Source organism: Schistocerca gregaria, chromosome X, assembly GCF_023897955.1.
Source record: "Schistocerca gregaria isolate iqSchGreg1 chromosome X, iqSchGreg1.2, whole genome shotgun sequence".
Classification (NCBI taxonomy): Eukaryota; Metazoa; Arthropoda; class Insecta; order Orthoptera; family Acrididae; genus Schistocerca; species Schistocerca gregaria.
This window is the reverse complement of record NC_064931.1, coordinates 345724988-345749728: the sequence shown is the minus strand read 5'-3', so window position 1 is coordinate 345749728 and position 24741 is coordinate 345724988. Positions and strand designations below refer to the sequence as shown.

General features: G+C 38.9%; 1 protein-coding gene across 5 annotated transcripts in view; it reads left to right on the top strand.

Moving 5' to 3' along the window:
* Nucleotides 1-24741, top strand: part of LOC126299084 (serine-rich adhesin for platelets-like) — a 197311-nt gene that overhangs the window by 107148 nt on the left and 65422 nt on the right. For 4 of the 5 annotated variants that reach the window (XM_049990754.1, XM_049990756.1, XM_049990757.1 and 1 more), the window contains one exon: nucleotides 6861-7003. The exons of the other annotated variant lie outside the window; for it this stretch is intronic. In XM_049990754.1, coding sequence (XP_049846711.1) covers nucleotides 6861-7003 — 143 coding nt within the window. The remainder of the gene's footprint in view (nucleotides 1-6860; nucleotides 7004-24741) is intronic. 5 annotated transcript variants of the gene reach the window in all.

Genomic DNA, 24741 nt, shown 5'->3' with positions numbered 1-24741 from the left:
CAGTTAATTCCATAAATTATCTGGGAGTACGCATTAGGAATGATTTAAAATGGAATGACCATATAAAGTTGATGGTTGGTAAAGCAGATGCCAAACTGAGATTCATTGGAAGAATCCTAAGAAAATGCAATCCGAAAACAAAGGAAGTAGGTTTCAGTACGCTTGTTCGCCCACTGCTTGAATACTGCTCAGCAGTGTGGGATCCGTACCAGATAGGGTTGATGGAAGAGATAGAGAAGATCCAACGGAGAGCAGTGCGCTTTGTTACAGGATCATTTAGTAATCGCGAAAGCGTTACGGAGATGATAGATAAACTGCAGTGGAAGACTCTGCAGGAGAGACGCTCAGTTGCTCGGTACAGGCTTTTGTTGAAGTTTCGAGAACATACCTTCACCGAGGAGTCAAGCAGTATATTGCTCACTCCTACGTATATCTTGTGAAGAGACCATGAGGATAAAATCAGAGAGATTAGAGCCCACACAGAAGCATACTGACAATCCTTCTTTTCACTAACAATATGAGACTGGAATGGAAGGGAGAACCGATGGAGGTACTCAAGGTACCCTCTGCCACACCACACCGTCAGGTGGCTTGCGGAGTATGGATGTGGATGTAGATGTAGATGCACACATCTTCAGAGCAATAATGTGACCCACATGTTCATGTGAAATGCCGATTGTGCTTGCAATTTCTCTTTGAGTGAAGGTCGTTTGTCCTGCATTGATCTGTCAACGTTTTTCTTGTGAAACTTGGTGGTTGCTGTCACAGGATGGCCAACTCTTTGTTTGTCATGCAGGTCAGATGTTCCCGCCTCAACAACCTTAAATTTACTCACATCAACACAATCACCATAAGCTGCTTTCATTCTCTGACGTATCTCCTTGGGGTAACACCTTCTGCTATGAAGAATTCAATGACTGCACGTTGCTTAAATCACACTGACCGACAGTCTGTGCAGGGTTCCATATTTTACTCTGTAACAATACAACTGTTCAATGCTGAGGCTTCCCACCAACTGGAGCTGTTCAGAAGAGGCTGCGGAACAAGCTAGAACCTGCCGCTTACTGATGCTGCCAACTGTTGAAGAGTTACGAAAGTGGAGGCTTTACTTTTTAGTCAACCTTCGTAGTTTCTGAAAACTTATTTTTGAAGTACCATATGTTCCTTGTGTTTTTCTTAGTTCATTGTTTTTCAGTCTTGTGTTCAGATGAAGATACACCCATCAACTGCATTATACTTATTGACATCAAAGATCACATTTTCTACAGTATTAAAAAGAAGAAATAATGAATATTAAACCCATTAAATGCAGTCAGTTACAGGAAATTATTACTTTGCAACCATACAATGCCAAAATTTTTTTGAAAGCAAGCAGTGTCATAATTTCAGAGTCTACTGCTGAGATGTTATGCTGTTCATCTGTCAACACTTAAAAATAGTGTGAAACCAGCCACTAAGGGTCTCAAATTGAACACCGAAGACATACTGCTCTCAGCACAACACCAGACATTTGATAATGTTAACATATTGTACTGGTATGGAAACTTACTTTTCCACCAAATTATGGGAGGTTTAACAGTAAGGGAAAGGCAGTCACATACCTGTAGCAGAATCCATTCATGGAGCACAGAAATACATATCAGAAAACAGCATTCACACTAGCTCTCTTTATAGCAAAACTATAAACTTAAATGCACACAACCACACACTCCCGTGGCCTCTCAAGATATTATCTTTGTGTCTCATAACATTCGCCCTGCAGGACAACATAGTGGATTCTATTACTGAAAACGTCTTCAAACCACTCGCATATCTGATATCCTATTCTGTATGCTCAGACATTTGTTAAAAGTCTGCAGTTGGGTACTGTGTCAAACACTTTCCAGAAGCCTAGGAATGTGGAATCTGCCTGTTGTTCTTCATCAGTGGTTCCCAAGACGACATGTGAGAAAAGGTCAAACTGAGTTTCACAGAAGTGGTGCTTTCTAAATCTGTGTTGATTTGTGCATAGAAACTTGTCCCTATTGAGGAGCAAATTGTATTATATTAAAACTTGGAGTATGCTTAAGAACTCTGCAGCAAATAGACATGTAAGGGTATTGCTGAGTAATTTTGAGAGTCCATTCTTTTACTCTTTATAGAGATGTCCTCACCATATAGATGCTAAGTTAGATACACATTGAAGGGGTGTGCAAAAGGGAGGTACAGTGGAGCCGAAGTTGAGTATTCCTGGAAGGCCAAGTGAGAGGGAAAGGATTGCTGTTAAGAGGGAGATTGGAAACCCTCGCTTCAGGCATGAAGGAAGTTACACTTTGCAAAGTTTAATCCAACAGAACATGTGATTCCTTTGTACCAGTGAGATCGAACTACTAATGTGCTGAACACTAATAAATGCTAACGTTTAAGTATTTGAAATGTTAAATTTTTTTACCAAACAAATTTTGGTCATTGGTATTTTCAAGTTAGGGAAACAAAACTGAAGTAACTGATTAAATTCACACATTTTTATACTCTTTTTCTACCACAAACGAAACTATCTTTCACATACTCTGATAATAATTATTCACAATTATTCTTACATAGAAGATGGAGTCATTCCCGTATCTTCATCACTCCCACCCTCCATCATTTCTCCTTCAGGAAACTGCAGTTGTGTGGCTACAAACTGGCCCTGCTGCTCTTAAATCTGATTTTGTAAGTGGCCCAGCTTCATATTGGATCACTCAAAGAAACTTCTCAACAAACCCACACCTTCTATTGCCTTACACAGGAGAATTTTTCCCTACAGTTTGAGAATTAAATAATTTCCCATTTTTGTGCATGTTTGTCGTTGCATGATCATTAGTAAAGATGTAACTCTTGTCATCTCATGATTGTCATTTATATGCTATAAGTGATCATGTTATTGAGAATGTGCAATTCTTGTTTATCCTTTCTTCCTGAAGGTTTTGAAAGTTACGGTGAAAGAAAAGATAGTAGAAAATTAAGGTTGATTCTGTTTGAATGAATCTAAAATAGTATCATAGATAATGTATGCTGAGTAAATTGGGGTCAAGTAATGTAAGAATTACGTACAATGCATATAATTACGTTAATTTGTATGCACTATTGATACACACACAAAAATATCAAAAACTATAACCACCTTCAGAACTTTTGGTCCTATCATCTGTGACCTAATCTCTGGTGTCTCCTATTTCATATTTTCCTCCCTTTGTTCTCATAACAAGTAGACCTCTCTCATCCTTGGCTATGACTGACCCACTCCTCCTCTCCAACTTTCTTCAAACAGATTTGTCTTCCTCCCGAGGAAAGAACTACTAGCTCTGAAAAATGTTTTTCTTCTTTTTTTCACTAGTGTATGCCTATTAATAGTGCTTAGGGCTGGTATTTGCCTTAGTGAGACAAAATTGTCTCGTTCTAATTTTATTAGCTTTCTCCTGCAAATGTGTTTTGATACAATTAACGATGAAAAATTCTCCTTCTGTGCACAGGAATGGAACTAGGGATAAAGACTCGCATCCCGAGGAAACTTTGGAGTAGGACGTACAATGCAATAACATTATGTTCAAAGTTTTTGCAGCTCAAATTGCATTCCAGTTTTAAGTACATAGAATCAGTGGAGAATATTTCCCAGTTAATAATTTGGAAGTACCCACGAGACAAAGAAGATATTTCAAGGGTGAAGGAAAACAGAGAAAATAAAGTGAGAGGGAAATATTGTGGCATATATTATGAGGTATAGTAGAGGCTGGATGTGTGTAATTCCAGGTTTCTCGCCCTTCCTGTAAGAGCCTGATAAACTATTACAAATTATCTAACTGTGTGTGTGTGTCACAGGCCTTCCTGCACTCTCACATATTTGTGGATGTTGTATTTATCCACACATTGTCCCTGATGAGAGTTATTGAGAATTTGTCTTTTCTTAGGCTGAAAAGCTTACATGCTCTTATCTAAATGTTCTTCATGTTAAACTGCAGGGTGTCACAATGCATTGATACATGAGGTGATGTGATATAGTAATGAACACCTCCAAGAGGATTTTGACTGAATTCATTGATTAGGTCAGCCAGCCTGGTTTCATTTTTTTCTAATTTCCTGAGATTAGACAAGAAAATAGTTGATGATCCTCCTTGCGAAAGACTGTGACCAGTTTCCTCCTTGTCCTTTGTTTTGAGGAAACATTTTACTTCGTATAGCAAGTATTAGTCATAAACAAAAGTAAAGTTGGATGTTCTCAATTCTCTCAACATATACTATCTGCCAGACAAAGTAAGCAGCGCTCTTTAGTACTGACTACAATAAAGTACCACCACTGGACACCATTGAAGATATCCAGAAAGTCTTGGACAAAATTTTCACTTGGTATAATGGGTGACAGTTCAAATCAGATGTGTCCAATTTATATGTATGATGCACATAAACAACAGAAAAGCAGTCTTCAATATTCTCTTGCAAGGTTTGAGTGACTCATTGATATATTTTCTACATCTAGTGATAACTTTGTAAAATAATGTGTAAAAGAAGCAGCAAATAAAATCATTTGTAAGTCAAGTAAAATCAAAATAAAAATTTATCCAGGAAATTCTCAAAGGAAAAAGTAATGCATCTCTGGAAAGAGAGCTTATAATTAAGTTTTCTAATCAAGTCTGGTGTTTTTAGGAACCTGATTTAAGAGTTTGAAGGAGTTTGATAGTGTTAGTTTCATTATCTGCCTGTTTATTCATACTAAAGGGTAGCAAATATTGGACAATTATACTGCAATCATTGAAAAGAAAGTGACTTTCTCGTGGATTACATATAAATTAGGAGAATTAGTATTTCAGGCATACTGAAAAACAGTATTGTTGCCTTCCATTTTATACTTTCTGTAAGTACCATAAGGATAAGAGCAGAAGACATACTATCTGTCACTCCACTTTTATATCATACATTTTAGATCAAGAAAGCAAATAACTAATAATATTACAAAGTACTTGTGGCCATGGTCTGTACTGCAGCTTGGATATTAATACACAGAATTAAATGTACCGGGATCTAAGAAATCACACAACCAACAGAAGTACTTTAGTGAGATCCTGAGACCTTCAGAGAATGTGTAATCTTTGTTTATGGTCCTTCTTCCACAGTAAAGAAAAGAAATAAAAAGGTTATACAAAGAAATAGTTTCACAAAATCCATATTCTTACTCCCATATCGATGCAATGTTTTCACTATTAATTAACTATAAAGAAAGGATGTACTGTCATCCTGGCCTTTTGAAGACTTCTTCCTTCCCGTATGTTCTGAACATTAATTTAAATGTCTGAAATCAAGTTGACCTTCCATCAGAATCACATTATAACCATTTGTTATGTGCAACATTCACAACTGTGCTTACAGTGCATACTACTTTGTCCTTTTGGCTTTTTTCCCTTGCCGCCTAACAAATATTCTCTCTTGCAATTGAGTGTTTCATTAATTGCATTTAAGTTAGCCATGTATATGAAAATAGTTATATTATCAGAATCTGTACACCATCCAGCAGTTTCTGTTCATAAACATTGTTGCTTCTCTGCGTCAGACCTTCTCGTATCTCTTCTAATGGAGCTGATGAAAACTACATGAATACCTACTTTTTCATCATGAACATACTTTAAAAACCCTTATTTGGTTTTGTATTCCAGTAGTCCTTTTGCCTTCCCCATTACATCACATATCTGCTGATACATGTCTGTGGTATAAGGTCATGCTGGAAAGTAATACCTCCGAATTTTTTATGTGGAAACTTTTAAAGCATTTTAAATAAAACAAAGGCTAGTAATATGCTGCATCTGTATTCTTCATGTCTACATATTTATTTCTTGACATAGTCACCCTGGCAATGAACACATTAGACCCAATGTTAAACTAATTTGTTGATACAATCAATCTAGAATGTTTGACTTTGTTGAAAGAGCAACCACCTCACCTCTGCTTGTACCACTTAATCGCCATCCAAGTGAAGTCCTCAAAAGTGTTCTTTAAGCTTTGGAAACAAATTACAATTAAATGGGGCCAAGTTGGTACTAAATGTAGGATGATTGATGACTTAGTCCAAATTGTTGGATTGTTGCAGAAGTCACAGTGCTCGTGTGTGGTTTGGCGCTGTCATGTTGAAGGAGAGGATGTTCCATGTGTGGATGAACTCTTTGAATTTTAATCTGGATTACAGCACACTGTTTCTCACACACTGACATAGTTACGTTACACACCACCATGTTACATGCTACTATTCATAGTTACATTACACACCACCATGTTGCATGCTACAATTCAGAGGCATGTACTGGCAGAGGGCTGCAAATGTGTAGACACTAAGAATAAAGACGTAGAATGTTAGTAATGTTTGTTTAATTTAAAAAGCTTTGAGTTTTTACACAAAAAAATTTTGAGGCATTACTCTTAGCACACCCTCGTACATCACCATTATCAGCCACAGATAACTAATTATTAAATATAAAGCTTGTCATTTGTTTTGTCATGTCAAATCCATTACTCACTGTTTTCTTTCTTTGTTTTAAAATTCGTTTGGCCTCATGGTAACAAATTATAAATGGGCTCAATGTAATGTGAATCTGTTTATAAAAAGTGCTTGTGCTATTCTTGTATATTCTTGTGTGTACATGAAGATGAAAGAAAAATTTGGATTTTGAAGGTCTTCATATTAAAATCTTTTGCTCTTTTGCACTTAATTGCGTGCAGGTATTCGCTAGTCAGCTTGGAATAGTCAAAATTTTTTTCATTAAGCAAATGTTGTACAAAGGAGATTGTTATGTTTCAAGCAAACCAGATGTGCAGAGAGAAAAATGAAACTGAATAAATCCTCTTTTATTTTCCAGGGCCTTGAACACGCATTAACTGATCCAAACAAGCAATATCGTGACAAAGTAAATGCCCTGTTATCAGCCTGGGAACATGTCTGTGCACTGCTACAAAATTCCACTGCAGAAGTCAAAAATAGTATGATCCAATGGATAGTCAGGTCTGTTTCCAACATATTCAGTGAGGCGTAGCAGATTGTATTGTTAACTGCTCTGTTTTACGGCATTATGTTATTTGTGTACTATGTTGCTGGTGGAAGATAATCTTTTCAGGTAATTTTTGACAACTGCCTTGCAGTGTGCGATAAATGAGCATCCTTAAAAATGTAGGGGCAGAGATGAAGAGTCAGATCCCAGACAAAAGTGTGTGTTGTGAAAAGGCAGGCTAGTTATGAGATATTATACCAGCCATCCCTATATTCATACCTTCTCTTTCGTTAATGCCATTATTTCAATCTTTTATATTTGGTTTTTACTTTCTATGTGTTTAATATTTGAATTTTGTTAATATTTTTCACTTATTTGTTGCCCTTTATCATGCACTTCTCTGTCTCTCATGAAATTGCATTGTATGTAAGAGCTAAATGTATGATTTGTTTAATTCTCTCGTTAATTTGGGCAATTTGCACTTTATTCCAGTTAGAAAAAGTAGATATATCCTGTCCAAGATTGATGAATATGAATAAAGCATATTCAATCTCATTTAATTGCGTGGCATTTATGTTGAATTATCTTTATGCTGATAAAGTAACTCCTTCCTACCATCTTTAATAGATTTAATTATTCTAATAACAGTAAGTTTTATAATTTATTTCTTGAATAATTGGTTCTATTTATGTGCAGTAATCATTCATTAGTCATAAAAATAGGTAGTGCACATTTCGTGGTGCCATTTTGTACAGGTTTGCAAACACTTTCTTTAGTTTACTAAACTTTAAGTCTGGGTGCAGTTTATTTTGTGATATTGATTCCAGAGGTCTGAAAGTGTTTTTCTCCATCCAGGAACTGTTAAACATATGTCATTTATTTTGGTGGACAATAGAATTCTTTATATTTTTATGTGAATTTAATTCTTTCGTTGTTCTGTGGTATTTACAGAATGCTAATTCCACTGGCAAGAGTTGTTTACAGAACAATTGTCATACTTAGATTAAGCATTTTCACAGGAGTGAAACTCCCACTTATGTCGGCCAGTAGCTATTGCTCCCCCTTATTTGTCCCATGTAATTACATTAATTTTATTGGATTGTTCTGTAATATGATAGCTGTTTGAAAAATTCATAGATAACCTAATGGTGCTAGTAATACATTTAATACTGTATGCACCTTAGCAAAAGGCAGTGGTTTCCCTACTGGTTGCTCCTTCCTTTAAATAGATTATTATTATTATTATTATTATTATCATCAGTAGTAGTATTAGTATTTGTTCTGCCCATAAGACTAGTTCATTATGGCAAGTTGAGCATTCTCCAGTCCTCCTGGTTTTTCTTGACCCTTTTTGTGTCATCAGTTAACTGCTACCTGCTTCTTCCTCTTGTTTCTTATCCCAGTGACCGTAACTTCTAGTTTCTTCACACGTAGTGTCCTAACCATTTGTCCCCAGTATTTCTTTTCTCATTCATCCTGTGTAACAAAACTTCATTCCCTATTATACATGTCCATTACACTCTTCCTGTTCTTCTCCAGATACACATCTCATAATCCTCTTTATATGTATACGCCACAATGTCATTGTTATGGAGCAGTACAGGGTAATGCTCCATAAAAAACTCTTGTGTAGTATATTCCTTGTCTGTTTATTTAATAGTCCGTAGAAAATACTACTACTGTAAAACATTTCTTCCACAATAGCCACCCTTGTTTTCATGTCTTGATTTCATGCCATCTTACTAGTTACTTTACATACTAGATACCTGACTCTTGTCAACTTCTTCAGTTAACTGATCTCAAATTTTCATTTTTATTTTCCTTCAGTGCCCAATAAAAATAGTTGGCTTAGCCTTTTGAACATTTTATTGTCATTTCTATATTCCTTGTAGCTGCTGTTCATTTCTTTTAACATATTGTTGATTGAGTTTTCATTTGCGTGTAGTAATAAAATGTTGTCAGCAAATCTTATACATTTCGCTATCTGTTGTCACAACACTCTTTTTTTTAACTGAATTATCTAAACAGATATTAAATCTTTCTAATGTCTCATTTCCTACCTTTACTTTTACTTGTTGTGATGTGCTTATTAGTCTCTTTTCTTTTCAATTAAATCCAATCTGCTCCAGGATAGCCAAAAGTGTAGTCCATCAAACTTTGTCAAAGACTTTTCCTACAAGTCAACAAAAATGACACGAACTTTTTTCTAGGTATCACTTTCCAAATATTTGTAACAGTCCAGTTCCACCTCTTGTATCTTTCACCCTACTGAAGCTGAACTGTTCTTCATCCCATTCCCTCTCAACTTTTGATTGCAATCATCTATCCATTATTTGTAGTAGCATTTTTGCCGAATGAGAGCTCAGGCTTTTATTGTCCTATATTCTGTACATTTCATGCCATTAATTTTTATTAGTACTTGCAGCATTATCGTATTTGTGTAGTCATCTGCCCACTACTCATCTCTGTGATAAATGTTACTGCACAGTTACAGTATTTTTACCTTCCCTTGGCTTGAGCCTTTGATTCCATCTGCACAAGTTGCTTCTCCACAGTTCCTTTTCATTGGCGCTGGCTCAACTTCTTCGTAATTATTTGAAATCATTTGTCTTCTTTGAACAGTACTTTTTCATCCTGTATATACAAAGGATCTGGAGGATGTCTGGAGTACCTGTCCCAGTCATTCATTATTTCATTAACATTCTCATCTTTTATCATCCACATAGTATTCCCCTTTCGCTTTCTGAAGTTAAAGTTATTTATGTCTCAGTATATCACATCATTCCTCCCTTGCTTTGTAGTTTTTAAGACGACTATTTATTTCTTGTGCTGCTTCATACATACCCAAGTATAAGATGACCCTGGATAGAAGACCCCCTCCACCCACATTGATGTATAGGCTCCTGGGGGAAATGTAATTTTGACTATTCAGATTAGGTTAAAAATAAAAACTGTTTTATTGTTACCAAGTATCTCCCTTATCCATTGTAAGCTTACACCATTTATTGATTGTCTACATTTGACAATAAAAGGGGAAATAAAATGAAATGGTTTTCCTTACTTAGTATTTTCACTTCCTTTTTTGCTTGCAATTTTTATGTTATCAATATTTTTAATCAGCAGCAGCACTATCTTGCACATCACTATCTTCATTTGTAAGCCTACTGGAATTTTTTCCTTCAGTATGTCACCTTCTGGCCCACTTGAGATTCTGCACCAGACAGTTAGGATCCACTGACCCAACATGGATACTGAGGGTTTCTTTAACTTCTCATCTGGATTGGTTGAAGAAGCCACTCAGTATGAAGCTGTCACAGGTGATCCTTAAAAGGTCTGTTCACAACAATGCTGATTACTTGAAGTTGAGGTCAATTACCAGGCATTATAACTAGGTCTGTGTTGTTATTTGCTATCAGATCCTCAACATTCTGGGTGAGGTGTCCTCTGAAAGAATCCAGCACCAACATTTTCCTTCTGATATATACACACACAAAGATGATGGGACTTACCAAACAAAAGCGCTGGCAGGTCGATACACACAAACATACACAAGATAGTTTGGATTATATGATGCTAAGCTGCAAGTAGTTTTTCATCATATACCATGAGAAGCTGCTGAGGTGGCACAATTTTGCGTCATAATGTAAGCCCTGTTGTCGTCTTCATCCTCACACATCAATCTTATCTCAGTGGTTTCATTTAGATAACCTCTCAAGTGATTGGGAAGCTTTCATTGCATTTCTCTTCCATGTACTGAACAACTTGGTGCTCCAAGATGTATAAACTCCCCTGCTATGGTCCCCTGAAAGTTTGGTGTGTGGAACTGGCATTCTTTAATTTATTCTTCATCTTGACGCCATTTATGAACATTCACTTCAGTGACACCAAATTTTTTTCCTGCTACACAGTTGTTTGTGACCTGTGCTTCATGAGTCGCCATTAACTTAAAACTAGCATTCTACTGTCGGAATGAACAAGTTGGGAACTGCGAACTTGCAGACCCATGTTTCTCAACTGTGTCACAGCTGTATTTTGCATCCATTGTTAGTTGCTTCAGTTTATATTTCTTACAGCACTGGCAATATAAGCATACTGAGTGACAACAATGTTGTGTTCTCGCGGTGTGCTACAGCTGAATTAGCAGAAATTGTACAATGTAGGATTAACATTGTAGCAGATCTTGAAAATTAAAATGTGGTAGAGCAGTGGCAGCTTTAGGGGCTCCAAACATGAGTGATGGAAATAGTGACATATTAGGAAAAAAACAGCCAAATATTTTTGACAAGCAAGGATATAAATGTCATTGCTGATCATGAGCTGTGATATTAGGTTCTTGTCTAATCACAGTTTGTGAAGGCTTAGCATTTCTTTTTACAATAGTGTTTACATTGCGGTGATAAGTCATGGGATACCTGATAATATTGTGTCAGACCTCCTTTTGCCAAGTTCAGTGCAGCAACTTGATGTGGCATAGACTAAACAAGTGTTGGAAGTCCTTTGGAGAAATATTGAGCTATGCTTGCTCTATAGCTGTCCATAATTGCAAAAGTGTTGCCAGTGCAGGATTTCATGCACAGACAAACCTCTCAATTATGTCCCATAAATGTTCGATAGGATTCATGTCAGGCAATCTGGGTAATCAAATCAATTGCTCAAACCATCCAGAATGTTCTTCAAACTAGGCGTGAAAAATTCCATCATTGTACGGGAACACAAAATCCATTTTTGGCTGAAAATGGTCTCTAAATAACCGAACGTAATCATTTCCATTCAATGATCGGTTCAGTTGGGCTGGAGGACCCAATCCATTCCATGTACACACAGCTCACACCATTATAGAGCCATCAGGTTGCAGAGTGCATTGTTGACAACTGTGGTTGATATCTCTGTGGGGTCTGCACCACACTAGAACCCGACCATCAACCCATATCAACTGAAATTGTGACTCATCTGACCAGGCCATGGTTTTCCAGTCATCTCGTGTCCAACTGATATTGTCACAAGCCCAGGAGAGACGCTGTAGGTGATGTCATGCTGCCAGCAAAGGCAGTTATGTCAGTTGTCTGCTGCCATAGCCAATTAATGGCAAATTTCACCACACTGCCCTATCAGATACATTCATCATATGTCCCACATTGATTACTGTGCTTATGTCATGTGGCGTTGCTTGTCTGTTAGCTCGTGACAACTCCAAGCAAATGCCACTGGCACTCTGCCGTTAAGTGAAGGCCGTTGGCCACTGCATTGTCCGTGGTGAGAGGTAATGAGTGAAATTTGGTATTCTCAGCACACTCTTGATGGTGTTCCTCTCAGAATATTGAATTCCATAACAATTTTCGAAATGGACTGTCCCATGTGTGTAGCTCCAACTATCATTCTGTGTTCAGAGTTAATTCCTGTTGTGCTGTGGTCATAATTGTGTTGGAAACGGTTTTAAATGAATAACCTAAGTACAAATGACAGCTCTGTCAATGCACTGTCATTTCATACCTTGTGCAGGTAATGCTACCACCATATGTATACGTTCATATTGCTATCCCATGACTTTTGTCACCTCATTGTATATGTTAATTTGAGACATTAACTCCGTTTGTGTCATCATATTGTCTGCTAGTGCTGTATGAATCTTGAAACTTCGTTTGTGTCATCATATTGTCTGCTAGTGCTGTATGAATCTTGAAGGTATTTTAAATCCATCTTTGCAGCTACAAGATGATATGCATTTTGTCACCAAACGTGTTTTTTTTGATTGAAACAAAAAATCATCCATGGTATGTAGTAAAAGATATTTACAATATGGCCTGCTTTTTAAATCAAAAAGCAGTTCATTACGAAAGATGCTGATTTTACTTATTGTGTTTTATGTCCAATTTTTGTTCATGTCAGGAAACAACAGCTGCTTCCACATTTTTTAGCTATTCCTTCATTTGGTACTGTTGATTCCAGCCTTCCACCACATTGCTTTGTGGTGCTGTGTTTGGGTTGGGTTTTACATCAAGAAATGCTTAGTTCTGTAAAGAATGTGGGATTAGGCCAGTAACAACATGCCAAACAAAGGAATACCTCAAAAATTTGCAAGCAGATGTTTACTGATGTGAGCAAAAATCTGACATAAAATACCATAAGTAAAATCAACATCTTTTGGAGCAAACTGTTTTTCAATTTAGGAAGCAAGTGATATTGTAAATCTTTCATTGCAGATCACTGGTAATGTTTCATTTCAATAAAATAAAACATGTTGGGTGACAAAATATGCGTTTTGTTGTTCTTGCAGAGACTGATTTAAAGATGTTAAGAGTCTGTGTTATACATACTGCTAGTGTAATATTCTATGATACAGTTACCTGAAAACATGGTGTTTCCTGTTCAGTGATTGGCCAACACAAGCAAATCAAGCAGCTGTCATCTTGATTTCATGGCTTATGAAGCTAACATATTTCATACTGAAAGGTTTTTGTATTTATAGATGCATATTATGAAACTGTGCAGTTTCAATGATACGCCGCATTAAACATCTCTCCAAAACACATTGTTTTTAGTACAGTTTGTTGTGCTAAACTGACAGGAAGTGCTTGCTTTGGTATATAAAACCTTTATGTAATTGATTACTCAATGTAAAAACAGTGGCATCACCAGCAGTTGTTTAATCTGGGAATGTGAGATGACTGTATTTTTTGTATGACAAATTTGAAAAAAAACCTCATCATGTAATCGAGTAAATACAGTGCAGTTTTTCAATGAAATCCAATTGTTACTGCTGTCTTATACATACATAACTCATTTCTCATAGATTTTTTTTTCTTTCCCATTTAATTTCCTCACTTACTCCTTTTTTAAGTCGTTTCACATTAAATTTTCTTTTCAGCTCAATAATTATTTTTCCTACTAAAGGACACGGTCTGAATTGATATCGGCTCCTCGTAATGTCTCAGCATTTTTGAAACAATTTCTAAATATTTTCTCTATCAGAACATCTGGCATGTGTTTGCATGAATTGGACCATTGTAAGTGTATGTTCTCCTTTATTGTCCATACAGAGTTTTTCCAGTAATTAAGCAGTTTCTTTTCCAAAAGTGTACCAAGAGCTCTCCTCTCATTCTTTTTTCCTAATCCATAGTTTTCCATAATCTTTCATCGTGGCTTTCATATACTACTGCATTCCAGTTACTCAGTACTATTAACCATGCCCACTTTTTTGTCTTATTATATCCTCTGTCTTCTCATGGTTTTCATTTACTTCATTAGGCTGTCTGCTGTTTGGCAAGTATGTTAGTATTACCACAAGATTTTTCTTCTTTCCTTTGATTTTCACTGCTATCAACCTCTCATGTACATATCTCACTGATGGTCATTTTTTCATTGATGTGCAGGTCTAATGTTTTGCCAACAGCACAAATTCCTTTACATTTTCCTCCTTAGTCAAATACTCTGAATTTGTGACTTATCTATTCTCTATTCTGTTCCCATCATATTTCAGAGATTCCCATTATATCGACTCTCATTTCCTCCTCCACATTCTCTAACTTCTCCACTTGCCAGAGGGTCTTAATACCCCTGTTCTTCTTCGTAATCATGATTTATTCCCTATTTCAATGGGTTGTTCCTCAGCATCTCCCACCCAGACATCTGAATGGCAATATATTTTATGCGCAGAATTAATTTTTACTGTGAAGTTAGCAGTTTTCCAGCTGGTACATTTACGGGTGGCTGTGGCACCCAAATGCCTTTTAACACCAAACACTTGTGTTCTTTGAACAGATGGAATGTCATAGAAAACTTGGCAATGCAGAAAAGAGGTATAGGGAGATTGCAAAGAAAATAATGTGGGTGTAGATTTTGGATAGATGGTTTGTGCTTGAGTGAACGGGAGAGACGGAAAAGATACAAGTAAAGAAATGGAGACTTGGATAGAGGTGTGCATACATTTGGACAATTAGGGCTGTGTGCAAATGTGGCAGGGAAGATCTGTTTATTGCATAAGTTTGGAGGAGAGTGCATATCTATGAAGGCGGAGGATATGCTGTGGCAGAGGTAAGGTTCAGTGTTTGCATCGGTTCAGTTTTAGTCACAGAGTTGTGTGGCAGGAGTTTTTCTACTGCAGGGATCAGAAGAAAGAGAATAGATCTTTGACATTACAGCAAGACTGAATTTGCGTAGAGGGCTGAAGGTGAGACTGTGGAAAGGACATTCTGCAGGACTGAGTTTCTTAGTGCATAGACTGCCAGCTGTGTTTTGCATATGTTTATATTCTGGGCTTCTACGATGTTGGGAGGGAGTTTTAGGGGGTCTATACATGTTTGAAGAGGCAGCAGTAGGAAATGATAATGTGATATGTGGTGTACTCTTCCATTTGCTAGAGAGCAGGTACTTCAGTTTAGGAAATACAGTATAAGACGGAAGACACCAGGTGTAATAGTATAAAAGTGGACATCCCCTATAGATTGTGCTAGCTGCCATCTGCTTACTGTAACGGTTGTCAACTGATGTCGGAACACAGTAACCCAAGTTTCATACATTGGTATCTCTTTCAAACCTCTAAACATGTCAAGTTTTGTGCCTACTACGAACTACAATTTGTGGACAGCATTGGTTTTTCTGTTATCATGTGAAGAAACCTGCTGAAGAAGTGCATCGAATGCTTGTCAAAGCTTTTGGTGAACACGTACTTGGGAAAATAGTGTGTTTCGAGTGGTTCAAAAATTTCAGAAGTGGTGATTTTGACATGAGAAATGACAAGCACAGGAAACCAGTAAAAAAAGTTCAGAGACAATGGATTGCAGGTCTCATTGGATGAAGATGATCTCAAACTCAATAGGAACTCGCAGAACAATTAAATGTGACACACATAGCCATTTCTTTTCAGTTGAAAGCGATGGGAAAGATGCAGAAAGTGGGGAAAATGGGTTCCTCATGAACTGAATGAAAGATAGCAAGCAAATCGAAAGACCACTTGTGAAATGCTGCTCGCCAGATGCAAAAGAAAGTTGCTTTTCCATCGAATAGTGGCAGGTGATGAAAAATGGATATATTTTGAGAACCCTAAGCATTGTAAATCATGAGTGTATCCAGACAAACCATGGACATCCACTGCAAAACCAAATCATTTTGGAAAGATGACAGTGCTCTGTGTTTGGTGGGATCAGAAGGGTTTCATCTATTATGAGCTGCTAAAACCGGGTGAAAATGTGAACACTGATCTCCACCAACAGCAAATGATCGATTTAAATCAAGCATTATGTGAAAAATGACGGGAATATGGAAAAAGGCAACACAGTCATATTGCTACATCATAACGCCCTATCACACACAGCTAAACAGATTGGGGAAACGATTGAGGCGTTCAGTTGTGAAGTACTAGGGCATGTGGTTTATTCTCCAGACTTGGCTCCATTCAATTATCACTGGGACACACTGTCACTGAAAAACACTTCAATTCATATGAAAATGGCTCGCTGACTGGTTCACTTCAAAAGAACTACTACTGTTGGCTTTTTTTATGTATAAATAGCAATGGTGATTATTGTGAATAAAATATTGTTTATCAGTTTCAGACAACAGTCGTGTAATTATTGCAACCAAATTCCAGTTTCATACTTCTAAACCTGGTAAACATAAATAGGTATGTGAAAAACTGAAAGGGATGGGAAATGGAAATTGCACTGTGGACTGTAGGATAGCTTGTAATATGAGAATATTTGACAGTATGTTTGCATTGATCCATCCAGTGTGTGAAATATCTTACACCACATATATCCTCAACCCCTTGCCACATAGGTCATATCCCTGTGAAAATCCCAGTCGCAAGTCCAGTCCTGTACATCCACCCAAAACATACTGTTTCAGTATCTATGAGGGCATGTCCTACCTCATTTAGAGTTGTACCATATGTTAGCTGTGGTGACTTTTGCACGTGCTTTTATACCGCCATAACCATCAACCTGCTATCCGCCTGAATGAATGGTTACCATCAGATAGTATCAAGATCGAAGTTGACCACCGCTTCAAAGCGTAACCACTCAGCACAAAATGCTCAACTTCATTTGCTGTTTCATAGAATATGCTAATTGGGTCGACCCTCACTCCTCTTCGCTATGATGCTGTCACCCCTCTTTGCTATGATGCTGCAATTCTTTTGGCATCAGTCTCTGCTGGGCCTTGTCCCACACCCATCTATATTCATTTGGATTGGTGGGTAGATGGAAGGGGAAGGGGGTGGGGTGGCGGGACAAGTCACTCAAAACCGTGACTAGAAGGACTCATTTATTTTGAAGTAGAAGGGAGGCAAAGCAAAAGATGTTGGTGAGAATATTGTTAGATGCAAAAGTACATCAGTGACCCATGTACCAGTTAATCAGATAATTAGAGGCTTGGATAGATTAAACATTTAATATGGGTTATGAGAGCAAATGAATTTTTTTTAAATGGGAAGAATAGTGCAATTAAAGAAAAGTGAATAGAAATAAAGGAGGAATTGTGAAATAAATAAAAATGGGGAAACAAAAAATAGACGAAATGTGGGAGAGCAGTAAATAAGTAAATGATAAACTGAACATTTTTAAAAACAAATTCACGCATTTACTGTTTTTTTTTTTTTCTTCTTCTAATACTACTCTACTTGTACTTCTCTGTCTACACATTTCTTGTATAATCTCTGAATGGAAGCTGGCACAGTGCTTACATTGCTCCCTCTACTCTTTCCTGTACCCTATCTGATCCCAACCAATTCTCTGAATCCTTAGTAAGGAATCTTTACTATGACAGCTAGGAGTACAGTAGTCCATTTATCTCTGTCAGTTTAGCAGTTTTCTGCATTTAATTTCCTTTTTGTAAAAGAAATTTGAGGTTATCCACAACTATCTATTCATATTCCAGCACATGTAGAACAATCTAATAGCCAATACCATGAAGCTGTTGTGTACACATGGTTCCATGCTTTTGTGTATACTGCCATGCTGAATGCAAAAATACCAAAATTTGTCAAGAAGTGTTATATATTTCCTCTGACGATGAATTTGGGCATTTCACAGTAAAAGTTTCTATTTAGAAGATAGAAATAGAGCCTCCAACCCTACTTTATCCCTTACCATCATAGTTACACCTGAGCTACATCTCTAGCAAAAGAACAAGGATCTGCGTACATAAACAGAAGAGGTATATGAAAGGTCTACAGATCTGTCTTCTTACAAAGAGACAATAGACAGTTAAAATAATAAAATGCATTGCTGCTACAGTGAGGCACTGGAAGTTTTCAGAGTTCCGTTTATGTCATTGTGTTCATTCCATTCCTTCACTTCTACTTTTATTTTCAATTTGACTCATTGTTATTACTAAAAAACACTTTTTCTTATTCATTTCCTGTATTTTCACGTGCTCATCACTATTATTCTTCATACTGTAAATTGCATTGCACTCTTAATCAACATCTGGAATTGCTTTGTTTGACATTGTTTCCCTCTGTGAAACTTGTCAAACCTGTTGATTGTACGTTGGTCTGTGCTTTTATAGTACTACCTTAGCCTTGGTGTGTCAGTTTCACTTCCATACAAAGTAATCCAAACATTAGATCCAAAATACACAAAATTTATTCTCCTAATAGAAAACCGCTATGCCATAAGTGGTCTTTGTTCTGATATATTAAAAAAGGTTGCATGAATGGGAGTCAGCTCACATGTTATGAGTGATGTTTAACTTTGTGTGACTCTCTGCGCAAATGGCGCACAAGAAAACTGTACAAGTTCTTCCAAATTTCGCCACTAGCTACATATAAAAATCTATGACTAACTAACAGTCGTGCATTTTTTATATATTGCAGTATAGTCAAAAACATTACGAAAAAAATGGAATAATACAAAGAAATAAACACTTCAAAAAGAATCATTTCCCAAAATGCATTGTGTAAAAATAAATGAAAAGAAAATTATGACTGGTTGCAGAAAGTTATTTTCAGGCTTTCAACAAAACCATTTATATTGGACAAAATCAGAACTTAACTACTGACATATGTTAAGTCCTTAACTCATTATCTTGATTTCAGTAGTTGTGTGTACATCCTTTGTTGTACTTTCCAAGCATTACTTGATTTTGAAGATCAGGTGTTATAATTTGTCACACATTGCCACAGTGCTGATTAGTTTGGCCAAAAAGGCAATTACAAAATATGTTATGACTGGCAGCCTTACAATTGTGTACAAACACTTGGAGTTTGATGTGCATTCATCTAGTCAGTGTAGGTGACATGGGCTACACATTTAAAGAAATGCTCAGGGAATATGAGTAATATTTGTTCAAGCAGTAGATTAATAGTACAAAGAAAATGGACAAGAATTAAATTTACAAAACATGCGCAACTAGTAAAAAAGTGACACATGATGTGAGAAAAATGTGAGAAGTCACAGGTTATGAAACAACATAGTAATTGTAATTGCCACTGTGGTTAGATAAAGGCTTCACAGATTTCTTGTCACATCAGATTTGTGTGTAATCTCAAGATTTTGACTACTTCCTCGATTGTCATTGCCAGGAGTTACATGTAGACAATCAAGTACTTTTATCTGTTTGGCTGTATTATGTTGTGGAGACGCCAGTCACAGAACTTCCACATGCTGCCAGAGAGTGTCTCTATATATTACAGAAGAATGTTGGTAGTGATGCTGATATTGTTAGATGCTGGAGAACACAGCTTATTTCTCTGTAGCCTTTCAGGACCAAGCGTCTGTTTCCATGCACCACAAAGGGCATAGCACCTGGTTATAGTTGTTGCTCATTCTGATTTCTTGGATATACAAATCCTAGTTGGTAGATGCATGTCACAAGATTTTTGTTTCCACAGACATAATCATACACTATGTGATCAAAATTATCCGGAAAACCCCAAAAACATATGTTTTTCATATTAGCTGCATTGTGCTGCCACCTACTGCCAGGTACTCCATATTGGCAACCTCAATAGTCATTAGACATCGTGAGAGAGCAGAATGGGGTGCTCCACAGAACTCGCGGACTTCAGATGGTTGGGTGTCACTTGTCATACATTTGTGTGCAAGATATCCACATTCCTAAACATCCCTAGGTCCACTGTTTTTAATGTGATACTGAAGTGGAAACATGAAGGGACATGTACAGCACAAAAGCATACAGACTGACCTCATCTGTTGATTGACAGAGACCACCAATAGTTGAAGAGGGTAGTAACGTGTAATAGGTAGACATCTATCCAGACCATCACACAGGAATTCCAAACTGCATCAGAATCCACTGCAAGAACTATGACAGTTAGGTGGGAGGTGAGAAAACTTGGATTTCATGGTCAAGCGGCTGCTCATAAGCCACACATCACTCCAGTAAATGCCAAACATCTCGTGTGGTGTAAGGAGCATAAACATTGGATGACTGAACAGTGGGAAAACGTTGTGTGGAATAACGAATCGCAGTACACAATGTGGGGACCCGATGGCAGGATGTCGGTATGGCGAATGTCCAGTGAACGTCATCTGCCAGCGTGTGTAGCGCCAACAGTAAAATTCGGAGTTGGTGGTGTTATAGTGTGGTCATGTTTTTCGTGGAGAGGGCTTGCTTGGGATGTTTTGGAATGCCGACTTTCTGCCAGGCTGACATCAATACCTCCCCTCAGTGCAGCACTCCGTCAAAAATGGGCTGCCATTCCCCAAGAAACCTTACAGCACCCTATTGAACATATGACTGCGAGAGTGGAAGCTGTCATCAAGGCTAAGGGTGGGCCAACACCATATTGAAATCCAGCATTACTGATAGAGGGCGCCACAAACTTGTAAGTCATTTTCAGCCAGGTATCCAGATACTTTTGATCACATAGTGTATATTTGTTCGTGAGGCTAGGTTTGGCAGCAACAGATTTGACAAAATCAAGATATTTAATTTGTCATTGGTGTTTTGTGCAGGGTTATAGACTTACTTTGTATTGAGTGTAATTCCCACCCCATTCGCAGGGAACTTATAAATTCGAGGAACATTGAGCACATGACAGTGCAACTTACAATAAAGTGGAACTACACCTGGAAGTGATACGAAGTGACTAGCACAACAATGTGTCCAAATCCCAAGGGCTACGCAATAGATGACAGTTAACAGCACAGTGTAGACTGTGGCTCAGAGATGTCAGTGAGTCCTGTTTAACAGTATCCCAGTGTTTCATAATTCTAATTGTTCCATATGGCTTGGATGTCACTGTTTGTAGCAAGTTGTGACAACATTGACAGAGCCCTACACTGAGTAGGCCTACACCCAGTGGGGTCACAGTTTCTGAAAATGTGGACTGGCGGGAGAGGGGACTGTGATATTCCTTGGACAATGTGTCTGTGTTTGTTCTCCCAAGGAATAATTCTGTTATCCATATCCCTGTGACTGTTTTTACCATCATGGAGGGGCAACTGAATCCTGCTCCCTCAGACATTGGTGCTGCTCTAGTGCTGCCATTGACATGAGTCTTCCTATCTGTTATAGTTTAACATGATCTCATTTGTTTTGAGATGTACAGACTTCACAAAAGTCGTCAGTTTTGCTGGATCTCGGGTATCACAATGTGTATGCAACTGCCATTAATGCCTGCTAAAGGTAAAGATGATAGTTATTTTATGGACTAAAAGACCCTGCTGATTATAAGACATATCTTAATTTTCAAGCAGTTTTTTTAATAATATTTTTACCATTTTTATTACTAGACTGCAAAGACAGGCTTAAAACAAATTCTACTTTTATAAAATCAAACTGACCTCTAAAATCCCTGAAAATCATCATCTGAACTACTACTACTACTACTACTACTACTACTACTTCATATATAAGATGGTCTTCACTGCCACTGAGAGCATTACTTATGCCACACTTCTTGAAAGATTTAACAATAATGTCTTCTCTCACTCTAGGCCATGACTGTTTTATCCACTGACACACTTGTTTGATTTTAGGTCATTTTAAAACTCCCTCCAGCATGAATTTACGTTGGGTTTCATCCATCATCCATTTGTTCCATACCTCTCTCATATATGCTTTACCTGGAATAACAGCAATCTCTGTATTTACCTGGCGCAGTTTCTCTGTCACAGAATTTTTCAAATGACTGCTAAACTGATCTATCACAAGAAGAGAATTCTTGAACACAGCACTTTTCCTTCTCTCCCACACTTTGTTAATCCATAATTTCATACCAGCCTTGTCCATCTATCCCATGTCATGTACATGAACACCACCACCTGACAGTAATTCAGAATGTTTTGGCATTGTTTTGCAGCCGGCCGGTGTGGCCGAGCGGTTCTAGCCGCGTCAGTCGCGGTTCTACGGTCGTAGGTTCGAATCCTGCCTCGGGCATGGATGTGTGTGATGTCCTTAGGTTAGTTAGGTTTAAGTAGTTCTAAGTTCTAGGGGACTAATGACCTCAGAAGGTGAGTCCCATAGTGCTCAGAGCCATTTGATTTGCACTTGAAAATTATCAATGGATTAAGTTTAGTACCATCAGCACAACATGAAAGGACAACAGTCTACTGCATTTTTTCATCTCCACTTGTTTTATAGTTACAGTTTTAGCACCTTTCATGGCAACAGTTCTGTTACTTGGCACATAAATAGTCAGGGGAGTTTTGTCCATATTCGCTATTGGGCTCAGTTGCACAATGGTTTTCTTTTTATGTTGAATAATAAAGCTATGGAATAATATTTTCTCTTCATACTCTTGTGGCATTTTCTGAAATATTTTGGTTTTTTTCTCCTGCTAAGGTCATGACACTTCATAAACCTTTAGCACCAACCAATTCCATCCTTAAAGTGTGTTAAGTTTCACTGTAGCACTATGTTACAAGCACATATTCGAATCATTTTGGTATTACAATGCCATTTTGATGGTGTCCATGAATCCAGTTCAATATGTCGTCATCTAGTTTTGACCATTTTGCATTCAGTCTTCTTTTGGCACATTTAGTCTTCCTCTTTCTTTTTTATTTTATTTTATTTTTTCTTCTTCCAGTTCTTCTGTACTAGACCACCAGTCACAATTTTTTTGTCTGTTAGTGGAAGGCCGATATGCCGCTCAACTGCTCTGTTTCCACGTTGTTCTACATATGCTATCACTTTCAATTTATAGTCGCACTATATAAATATCTTTTATTTATTTCCATTACAAAATTAGCTTAAAAATATTGTACTGCTTTCAATTCAAGTTAACTGGTACCTTGGACTGCAATGACATAGGCTAGACAATGTTCTAGGTTTGTGATGGCAGGGTGGGATGGAGACAGTACAGCAAGCTTGTGAATCCTCGCAATTCACATTCGGCGCATCAGTGCACTGTTGCTGCCAGTTGAATCCAGTGCTGCCAGATAGAGAGAGGTTTCCGGCGGCATTATGGCCATTTTTAAGACTGATAAAAATCCAGGATGGTTTGTAACACTATTATGAAAAGAAAAGCTGCAACTCACCAAGTAGCATAGATGCTGAGTCACAGATAGGCACAACTAAAAGACTGTCACGAATAAAGCTTTCGAGCCATATATCTTTTTGTTGTGCCTACGTGTGACTCAGAATCCTTGCCATATCGTGAGTGGTAACTTTCCTTCTCATAATATTGTTACATTTTTAAGACTGACAAGACTGACAAATCAAACACACATTTTCATTTTAATTTAGAGTACAAGATGCACCTGAATTTTGTAGGCAATTTTTCAAAGGGGAAAATGTGTCTTACAGTCTGTAAAATACAGTAGTACTTGGAGTTTTGACATAATCAGCACCAATCCCCCTCTCCCTCCACCTCTCCCTCCACCTCTCCCTCCACCTCTCCCTCCACCTCTCCCTCCCCCTCTCCCTCCCCCTCTCCCTCCCCCCTCTCCCCCCCTCTCCCCCCCTCTCCCCCCCTCTCCCTCCCCCTCTCCCTCTCCCTCCCCCTCTCCCTCCCCCTCTCCCTCCCCCTCTCCCTCCCCCTCTCCCTCCCCCTCTCCCTCCCCCTCTCCCTCCCCCTCTCCCTCCCCCTCTCCCTCCCCCTCTCCCTCCCCCTCTCCCCTCCCCCTCCCCCTCCCCCTCCCCCTCTCCCTCCCCCTCCCCCTCCCCCTCCCCCTCCCCCTCTCCCTCTCCCTCCCCCTCCCCCTCCCCCTCCCCCTCTCCCTCCCCCTCCCCCTCTCCCTCCCCCTCCCCCTCCCCCTCTCCCTCCCCCTCTCCCTCCCCTCTCCCTCCCCCTCTCCCTCCCCCTCTCCCTCCCCCTCTCCCTCCCCCTCTCCCTCCCCCTCTCCCTCCCCCTCTCCCTCCCCCTCTCCCTCCCCCTCTCCCTCCCCCTCTCCCTCCCCCTCTCCCTCCCCCTCTCCCTCCCCCTCTCTCTCCCCCTCTCCCTCCCCCTCTCCCTCCCCCTCTCCCTCCCCCTCTCCCTCCCCCTCTCCCTCCCCCTCTCCCTCCCCCTCTCCCTCCCCCTCTCCCTCCCCCTCTCCCTCCCCCTCTCCCTCCCCCTCTCCCCCTCTCCCTCCCCCCTCTCCCTCCCCCCCTCCCTCCCCCTCTCCCTCCCCCTCTCCCTCCCCCTCTCCCTCACCCTCTCCCTCCCCCTCTCCCTCCCCCTCTCCCTCCCGCTCTCCCTCCCGCTCTCCCTCCCCCCTCTCCCTCCCCCTCTCCCTCCCCCTCTCCCTCCCCCTCCCCCCTCTCCCTCCCCCTCCCCCTCTCCCTCTCCCTCCCCCTCTCCGTCCCCCTCCCCCTCTCCCTCCCCCTCTCACTCTCTCCCCCACTCCCTCCCCCTTCCCCTCTC